The 9,090-nt window shown below is 58.1% G+C and overlaps 1 protein-coding gene across 1 annotated transcript; it reads left to right on the forward strand.

The window, feature by feature from the left end:
• The first annotated feature begins 3,210 nt into the window (after window positions 1-3,210).
• On the forward strand, window positions 3,211-6,781 carry SIX2 (SIX homeobox 2). Its single transcript, XM_072332788.1, has 2 exons — window positions 3,211-3,770; window positions 5,911-6,781. Exons 1-2 carry the CDS (start codon window positions 3,211-3,213, stop codon window positions 6,212-6,214), a joined length of 864 nt encoding a protein of 287 aa, XP_072188889.1. The 3' UTR covers window positions 6,215-6,781.
• Window positions 6,782-9,090: the final 2,309 nt, after the last annotated feature.

The following is a 9,090-nucleotide window of genomic DNA, read 5'->3' on the forward strand; positions in this document are numbered from 1 at the left end:
GGTTTATTTCACTTAGATTTCACAAGGACTCCCGCTGACACCGCCTGTCCTGCACGCTCCGACGAAGTCACACTCGGGCAAGGGAGTGTGGCCGGGGCCGGGTATGGGGAAGGGAACGGGGACGGGAACGGGCCTGGGACGAAGCTGGGGCTCCTGTGCCAAGCACGAGTCTCGCTCAGCCCGAGGAGAGCCTTTGACAGCGGCTGCACGGGGAGAGCCTACAGCGACCCGGCAGAAAGTTCCCTCGGAATAAGGACGCGGTTAGCAGGCGGCTCGGGTCACTCACTCTGGGGTATAATTGCGGTGAAAGAGCCCTTTCGCCCACACCGAAAAGCTTCTCGCCCAGTCTTTTCCTCACAAGACTATGCAACCGGCCTCGCCCCTCGCCGTGGCTTTGCAGTCGGGATCTGCTTCCTTTCCTAACACGTTCAAGAAGATTTTTTTCCTACCCGAAAGTTAAAAGAGGTTCCACAGCATTCGGGGCGGCCCTGTCCTACACGGCCTGCAGGGCGTGCGGGAGCAATGCCGGAGGCGCATCCCGAAACGGCAGCGCCTGCGAAGGGGTTGGTGAAGGGTCCGTACTCACGTGTAAGAAGCTAAGAAGAGACTTTCTCAGCTCTAGATCCGTGCAACAGGTTTTGCCAGCTCCTTTCTAGCTAGGGCGAACAGCTGCTCCCGTTCAGATTCAAGTGCTGTAGTTATGGAATGGAAGGAGAGGAAGAGGAGTCAGGTATACCCCCTATACACGCTCAGCGAAAGAGCACGGCGGCAGCGGGGGGGCAGCCCGGGCCCCAGGAGCTCTTTTGTCTTTGCTACGATCCCGGTCGAGGGACGGCGCCGCGTTCTCCTTCCCGAATCTCTCCCGATGGGAACACAGGGGTCGGGCTCCCAGTGTGTGCACAGGGAAACTCTCCGAGCGGGTCGATTCTCCCGCCTCGTGAGTGTCCCTGCGGCCGCAGCTGCGAGCTGTTCCCGACCGGGTAGGGAACGCAGAGCTCAGGTCGCGTTCGCTTACGAACGAGCACAGTTTAAGCCCTGCTGAAGTCGGCCTGAGCCGAGACCCGGACAGCTTTTTCTCTATGGGGTGCGAAGGGAGACCCGTGAGAGGGCAATGCTGAGCCGCCGCTGACACTCCCGAATTCGTTTGAAACGAATTTGCACTGAGCCTTCCCCGTGCTCTGCAGAGGCGTCCTCCCTCAGCTCCGCGTCCCGGGCCGAGCCTTGCACAGTTCTAGAAAGCAACCCCCGGGAGCGTCTCGGGCAGGTAGGAGGGCGTGAGGCTTCCAAAGCGGAGCTCACCCAACCGAACCCAGCCACACAGCGTCCAGGATGCGGTGGGGCTGGAGGAAGCCGACTCGCTTCCCCACCCTTCTCCTCCTGCCTCCCCCCCGCCGCCCTTCACACTGGAGCGGCTCCGGGCCGGCAGCCGTAGGGAGCGTCCGGGCCGCGCCGCCGCCGCCCGCCCTCGTTTCCCCGGGGGAGCAGCTGTACCCGGGCCGGCTCCTGCCGCGGGGATCCGGCTACGGGGAGGGGAACCGCTGCCTGCTGCCTCGTGAGCCCCTAGAGCTCGGGGGAGCAGTTGGGCGGTGTCAAAAAGATTTCGCGTCGAGAACCCACAGCTGCAGACAGCCCTCCATTTGGGGTTGTAAATGGCGTAAAGCTTGGTTTCGTTATTCTTATCGTTTCTTCCCCAGAATCGAAGCATTAAAGGGCGTGAGAATCTTCCTACTTTTGGGGTAGGGGGGTTCCTCTCGAGTGCCCGAAGCTGGGACTTCCAGCTCCCGTCCGACCGAGAGGTCCGCAGACACCTCGGGGACCCTTGCCTGGCCGCTCCATTCCCGTTCGGCCCGCAACAGCTCATCCGCGTTCGTTGCGTACCCCGAGAGCGGCTGGAAGAGGCGAAGGTCCTCCCCTCCCCACACGGGCACTGAACTAAAATCTCCATGCGTAGGGCACGCGTGGGCGATCAGGGACAGCTTCACCACGCAAAGTGCCTCTAACTTTTCCCCGTGTTCCTGGGTGGAAACACCCCGGCACATTGCTGAAAACGAAGCAGAAATAAAAGCTCGGCGGCCGAAAAGGCGCACCTAGCGGGGCGGTCGGACTGCGGTCAGCGGGGCTGCGCTCGGCTACGGCCATGACTGACCGGGACCCGGAGGGCAGGCAGTGCCAGCCTGTGACGATACTCCAGTGGTGAACAGGGTCCCTATTGTACCCTAGAGGCCCCTTCCTTATAAAGCCCATTGAGACAGTTGCCGCTGGGCGTCGAGAAGGTTGTTAAGTGCATTTAGAAAGAAACTTTCAGCGAGGGGCCGCCCGGCTGTTCCTCCCCAGCGCAGCCGCGAGGGCCGAGAAGAGCCCGGGCTGAGGGGCCCCGACGGCGGCTCAGCGCTCCCCACTGCCCGCTCCCGACGGGCGCCCGCAGCGCCAATCCCGGAGGCAGTTTCTCCCTCTCCAGCCAATATCTCAGCTCGCGGAGCCGCCTCGGAGTGGATCTGAGCAATCTGTCAACCCAGCCGGGGAGCCACCTCAAAACAGATCGGGTTACCCCTGATTGACAGCGTCACCATGGCAAATAATTTGACTAAAACTATTGTCTTCTCTTGGCAGTCCCCGGGTCAGATAACCGGACCAATCACAGCGCGGATAATCACTTTTCATGCCAGCTTAGAATAATATTATTAAAAAAAAAAAAAAAGAAAGAAAAAAAAAAAGAAAAGGAGGGGGGGGGGGGGGAGAGAGAGGGAGAAAGAAAGGGGGGAAAACTCCGAGAGGGAGAGGAGAGAGGGAGCGGGACTTTACCGCTATATTATGTGGGATCTTTCGGCGGAGGGGGGTGGGGGGGAAGCAGGGAGATCCCAAACCGGCGGCCGAGGGGGGTGGGGGTGGGAGAGCCGCGGCCGCTACGAGCGCTGCAGATAGGAGACAAAAGAGGCACAAAGTTACTCTCGCAACTCGGACTTACAAAAAGGAGGCGGCCGGAGAAAAGCCGTCCGCGCTCGGGCTCCGCGACTCCGACACCGCTTCTCAGCAGCTCCCCGCGCCCCGCTCCGGGGCCGGGCTCCTCCGATGGCCGCGGTCCCCCGCGCCGGGCCGTGAGTCCCGCCGGGCCCCGCCGGGCGCCACCGCCCCGGGGCCGGCCCCGCATGCCGGCCGCTGTCGGCCGCCCCACCGAGCGGCCGTAGGGTGCGCGGCGGGGCAGGGCTCATCATGTCGATGCTCCCGACTTTTGGCTTCACCCAAGAGCAAGTGGCTTGCGTCTGCGAGGTGCTCCAGCAAGGCGGCAACATCGAGAGGCTGGGGCGGTTCCTCTGGTCCCTCCCTGCGTGCGAGCACCTCCACAAAAACGAGAGCGTCCTGAAGGCCAAGGCCGTGGTGGCCTTCCATCGGGGCAACTTCCGCGAGCTCTACAAGATCCTGGAGAGCCACCAGTTCTCGGCGCACAACCACCCCAAGCTGCAGCAGCTCTGGCTCAAGGCGCACTACATCGAGGCGGAGAAGCTGCGGGGGCGACCCCTAGGGGCGGTGGGCAAGTACCGGGTGCGCCGCAAGTTCCCGCTGCCCCGCTCCATCTGGGACGGCGAGGAGACCAGCTACTGCTTCAAGGAGAAGAGCCGCAGCGTTCTCCGCGAGTGGTACGCGCACAATCCCTACCCGTCCCCCCGTGAAAAGCGGGAGCTGGCCGAGGCCACCGGCCTCACCACCACGCAGGTCAGCAACTGGTTCAAGAACCGCCGGCAGCGGGATCGAGCGGCCGAGGCCAAGGAAAGGTACGGCTCCCACCGCGCCCGCGCTCCCCGGCCCCGTCGCTCTCCCCCGCCCCGAGGATGCCGCCCGCGCTGCGAGGGCAGCCCAAGAGGTGTAGCGGTGTCTGCAGGGTCCTCTCGGTTTTCCCTATCCCGGCTGCGCCTTCGCTGGCACGGCCTTGACGAGGCCCGGCCAGGACGCGAGAGCTCCGGGAGTAGCGCCGTGCAGCAGCAGTCGGAGCGAGTCCCTACGGGCGGTCCGGGGTTGGGGGTCTGCGGGACCGAGCGGCTCCGAAGCCCGAAGGGAAAGGGGCAGCCCGCAGATGGGTGCCAGTTCCCGGCGCGAGGCAGGGTCAGGAGGGAGCGATCTCTTTCCGTGCTGATTACGTTGTAGTTTGTATTCGCTTCCCGGCGAGGTGCCTGTGGATTCGTATTTATATGTAGATATAATTGTACCGATCGGGTTCGGGAGCTGTGATTTTCCCGTTAAACTATCCACTGCGGGGCAGAGATTAATACTCGGGTATTCGGGAGGACTTCCCGCAGCCGCTTCCGTGCCCCAGGACGGAGGCTCAAGGGAGAGCTAAAAGTCTCCTAACTGCGCTGTGCTCCCTCTCAGCCCACCCGCACTGTCTGACCGCACGGTGGTTGACGGCCCACAAGTCGCCCGTGGGTCCGCGCCTCGGGGACCTCTTTCCTCGCGTCCGGCCAACGGAGCTCGGGAATGGCTGCGCCGGGCTGCTCCGTGCATTTCCACAGACAGCGCCGGGGCTTCATTTTTCCCTCATAATCCCCGTAAACTTTGGTTTTACTACAAGTCAGAGATCCCTTTTATTGGTGATAGAAGGGACTCATCTTCGAATATCCAAAGGAAAAGAGGAAATGAAGGTTGAACTTAGTCCATTCCTTTTTTTTTTTTTTTTTTTTTTTTCATTATTTTAATGTTTTTTTTTTTTTCCTTTTCTTTTTTCTTTTATTTTTTTCCAGAGGAATCAGGTTTTAAAAGTCTCCAGAGACACATAAGAAGTTTTGACATTGAAAAATACACTCCACCTAATATTACCCTCCGGGCGATGGGGGGAAAAAATGGGTTTGCCATTCACCTGAGAGACTTGTTCGAACAGAGTTCTCTTCTCTATTTTTATTTCTTTTGGCGTAAAGTGTCTCAGCCCCATCCTGTGGCCCTCAGCGAGCAGCCAATGCGGGTGCGGTGCCCCCGAGCAAACCCTGCGGGCTCGGGCCCTCCGCACGCAGCACGTTGTAGCTCCCTCAAAAGCTCCTAAATACGTTAGAAATGCCTTCAGGATTTCAGGCAGAGCTGTGTCTGCGGGGGCTACGTCTAAAAGTTGTGTTAGCCTTGACAGGACGGTCACTTCCACCCCATCTTACCCCTCTTATTTCTGAAAACAATATGTATATATATATTTAACATAGCAACACGTATTTCGAAGGGGCTTGGCAAGCCTCCAGCCATTTCTCGGTGTTTTCCCGGGTGCTGAATCCCGAGACAGCCCGCTCCCCACGAACCGCAGCCCCAGGTAGGAGGCCCCAGGGCCGGTTCCCCCATCCCGCAGCGGGGCCCCGCGCTGAGCCCTCTGCCCGCAGGGAGCGGCCCCCTGGGGGGGGGGGGGGTTGGGGCGGAGGGCTCGGAGAGAGGAGAAAGAGCTGTGGGCTTTGCCTGATCTTCCTTATTGGGCGATGTTTTGAGTTTTAAGCTTAGGACGAGGGGAGAAATGTCCTCTTACTTCAGCAAAGGGAAGGATTTAGCGAGGAGCACCACTCGGCCTTCCCGCGGAAAGCCGCAGCAAAGCTCCAGTTCAGCTCGGGGAGCAGTTATAAAGTCAAAAGGCTTTCTTTTTATTTTTCTTTGCCTTCCTCTTCCCCTTTCCTTCTTCCCCCCTTGCTCCCTCCCCGCGCTGTGTATCGCTTTGCGATAGATGAGCGCAGAAAATATCATTCGGGCTCAGTACCGCTCCGCAGGGCGAGCGGCAGCCCTCAGCGACACACCCGGAGGCCCTCAGACCTCTGCAGAGGATGCTGAGGCCCCGAAGGTCCGCAGTTTGTAAACGCGCCGCTTCGCACCTCCCGGCCGCCCCCCCCCCACCCCAGGCCCCGCTCCAGCGATGCCACCCGGTGACTTCCCTCCCTTTTGTGTTTCCTCTAGGGAAAACAACGAGAATTCCAACTCCAACAGCCACAACCCGCTCTCGGCGTCAATGAACGGGAATAAGACAGTTTTGGGGAGTTCAGAGGACGAGAAGACGCCGTCAGGGACCCCGGACCACACCTCCTCCAGCCCCGCGCTGCTGCTCGGCTCCAACCCGGGGCTGCAGCCCCTGCACGGCCTGGGCCACCCGCAGGGCCCCAGCGCCATCCCTGTGCCCAGCGCCGACCCCATGCACCACCACAGCTTGCAGGACTCCATCCTCAATCCCATGTCATCCAACCTGGTCGATCTGGGCTCTTAAAACCGCGTACACTCTCCCTCCTTCGCACCTCCTTTACTCTCTCTTTTTCTCTCTCCTTTTTTTTTTTTTTTCCCTCTCCTTTATTTTTCCCTCTTAATCTTACCAGAGACTGTAAGCGATGACAAAGCCCTCAGCGGCAGCGCTGTGCCGCAACCCCCGGCTGCTGTCCGGGCCGTGGGCAGCAGCACCGTGAGAAGCCCCGGGGAAGGCTCGTGGTGGTGGGACAAGACCGGGGCTGTCCCTCCGGGCTGCACCGCAGTTCCTCGAGACCCTCTCGGTGTTGCCATCCACCGGCGCGCTCCGTGCGCGTAGAGGAGCGCGGTGATTTCTTTTTTATTTTTTGGGGGAGGCTGGGAAGGAATCCCGATTGGAATCCCGCATCGCTCCCGTTATCCTATTGTAGCTATGTATCCGCGGCAGGTGTACGATGTACAATCGCAACTAAGAATACAAAACTCGTAGTCAAGTTATAGCAGCAACACGCACTAGGCAGAATCTGTAACCTTCTTGTAGCCGACGCTATGCAGAGAGACGGCTGCTTCAGCCTCAGCCGTGTGGTGCTTTAGCCATTTGCAGGGTGGGAAGGAGGGGAAGCCCGGCCCGGTTCGGGCAGGGAAGAAGGATTGCTGCTCAAGTTTAGACCTAACCGACAGTATCAACCGCAAGTCACTCGACCTTAGTTTTGTTTATTGTTTATATTATGTGAATACATTCTTTGGAAGATATTTCTGCTTTTATTTTATAATAAAATTTAGAAATCTAACCCGACGTGAGGCTGCTTCACTTGCCCGAGGGATGCTCTGGGCTCAGCCGACCCGCGGAGCAAGACCTCAATGCCCCGCCGCGACTGGACGGACTCACGGACCGGGCACATCGGGACCGCTCGGTCCTTCAGTTCGTTCCGTGGCGGTGACGCAGTGCGCGCTGTGCGAGCGGAAGGCGAAGGGACGGGGAAGGGAATGCGAGTAGGGCAGAGAGGGGGGCTGGGTCAGCCCCTAGGGGAATTTGCCACCTGCTCCCCAGCGGAACATGGTCGGACCCTGTGCCGCTGCCGCAATGCCTCTCTGCAAACGCTTCGGAGCCTGTGGGGGGAACGGGTGCTGGGAACGGGAATGCGCCGTTCTTTCTCTCACTTGTTTTTTTTAGAATTTTTAAGCACAGGGTGGCAAAAGGTGGGCAGGCTGCATGCGATTTTGCTGCATTCTAAGCCAAGGGCTTTCTCACTGTGCCGGGTAGACTTGAACACCCAGTAAGTAGCGCTGCCTGATCCTTCCCCGGCCCACAGCCTCACCACGTTTTGCCCAGGAGCTTCACCTCTGTTACCAAATCTTTGAGCATAAATATGTCACGTTGGAAATATTCCTCAGAGACTGGCAGCGTTCTTAGGTGTTTTTTCCTGGGCTTTGTTTGTTTGTTTGCTTGTTTTGTTGTTCGTTTTCTTTTTTTTCCCCCACTTTAAATGAATTTCTTGTGAAAAATAAACCGAGAAAATGATACGGCTTCAAGTGGTATAGAAATATGTGTGGATCAGCAGAGGCCGTGCCCAGGTTGCAGACGTTGGCTGAAATTACAGTGAGAAGTAGTTTCGTGTGGGCAATGTCCTAATTTGACATAATCGGGGCCTGGCTTAGCGCCTCAGCACGTGTGGGTGTCCGCTATAGGCACGTTTCTTGGGGGCCTCTGCAAAGCTTCCAGAAGCAGAGGTATGAATGGATGTCAGCCACAGAACAACCCTCTCCTGGCAGCAACTATAGACCCAGGACCCCGCTATGGGAGCACGGCAGGGCCAGCAAGGGGCTGTGGCACTGCAGAGGAGGCAGTGCTCAGGCAGTGCGGTGCATTCAGGGTGAGATTTCTCCCATTTCTGCTCTTCGGGGTAATTTTCCAGCAGCACAGTTACGTTTGCTGTCTGTTGTGGGAGCATACAGGAGCGCTGGTGCGTGGCTCAGGGTCTGAAAAGTGGAATCTGTTATTTCCACTGAGGGGCATCGAATAATTTTAACTATGTATCGTGATCCTTGGAAAATAAACATTTTGCAAGTACAGAAATCACTGCTTCCTTGGGCCACAGCTACTTGCAAAACAGTGCTGCAGTGGAGCACAGAGTGAATGATGCAGGTTGGTATTATTTTGTGTTTTTAGGGCTATAGTGAAAAGTGGAGTGTGCGAAGCAAACCAGAGAGGCTGGGTCAATAATGCGTGGCCTCAGAAGCAAAAAAAAGGCTTTGTCCATTGGTGGAGAATAAACAAATAAAAGGTAATATAATAGGAAGAATACAGCCAAAATGGGGGACATCTAAAAGGGAAACAGGATGGGATTTGGGTGCAGGTTGCTGCAGTCAGTTAAGGCAGGCTGAAACCGAAATGATGCAGTCAACAACAACAAAACCAGGAGGTCAGTCTGGCATTAAGGGCGCACACAGCTCCAGGCCAGGATGCTGGAGGTGTGTAACGCAACCTGAGCACCCGGCGTGTACCGACTCATCTCATCGGGCCGGACTTGCCTTAGTAATGATGTTGGGTAAATTAGCCCAAATCCCCCCGATTCTCCACGCACACAAAAAAAGTTCCCGATAGAGGAATACGCCGAAACCGACGTGACTAATCCGTGGTTTTAACCAGATTAGTTCTGACTCAGCGGCGTTGTGTTACACGGGGCAGATCCCGTCCCGGCGGGGTTTGTTCGCAGGGTGCACCCGCACGTTGCGGGGCATCAGGAAGAGGCCGATCAGGATCCCGTGAGCTTCAGCCTTGAAATCCGCCCCGGTACTCCCAAGCTTAGGGTAAATCCCGCTGCTGAGCCCCTGTAGCACAGCCTCGACTGTCCTCGCAGGCACCTTGCAGTTTGGGATATGCTGTGGTTCTGTGATTCCTTT

This window comes from Excalfactoria chinensis, chromosome 3, assembly GCF_039878825.1.
Source record: "Excalfactoria chinensis isolate bCotChi1 chromosome 3, bCotChi1.hap2, whole genome shotgun sequence".
Taxonomy (NCBI): Eukaryota; Metazoa; Chordata; class Aves; order Galliformes; family Phasianidae; genus Excalfactoria; species Excalfactoria chinensis.

Coding starts and splice junctions, on each gene's coding strand:
- SIX2 (XM_072332788.1), top strand. CDS start 3,211: ATGTCGATGCTCCCGACTTTTGGCTTCACCCAAGAGCAAGTGGCTTGC. Junction 3,771..5,910: donor GCGGCCGAGGCCAAGGAAAG/GTACGGCTCCCA, acceptor TGTTTCCTCTAG/GGAAAACAACGAGAATTCCA.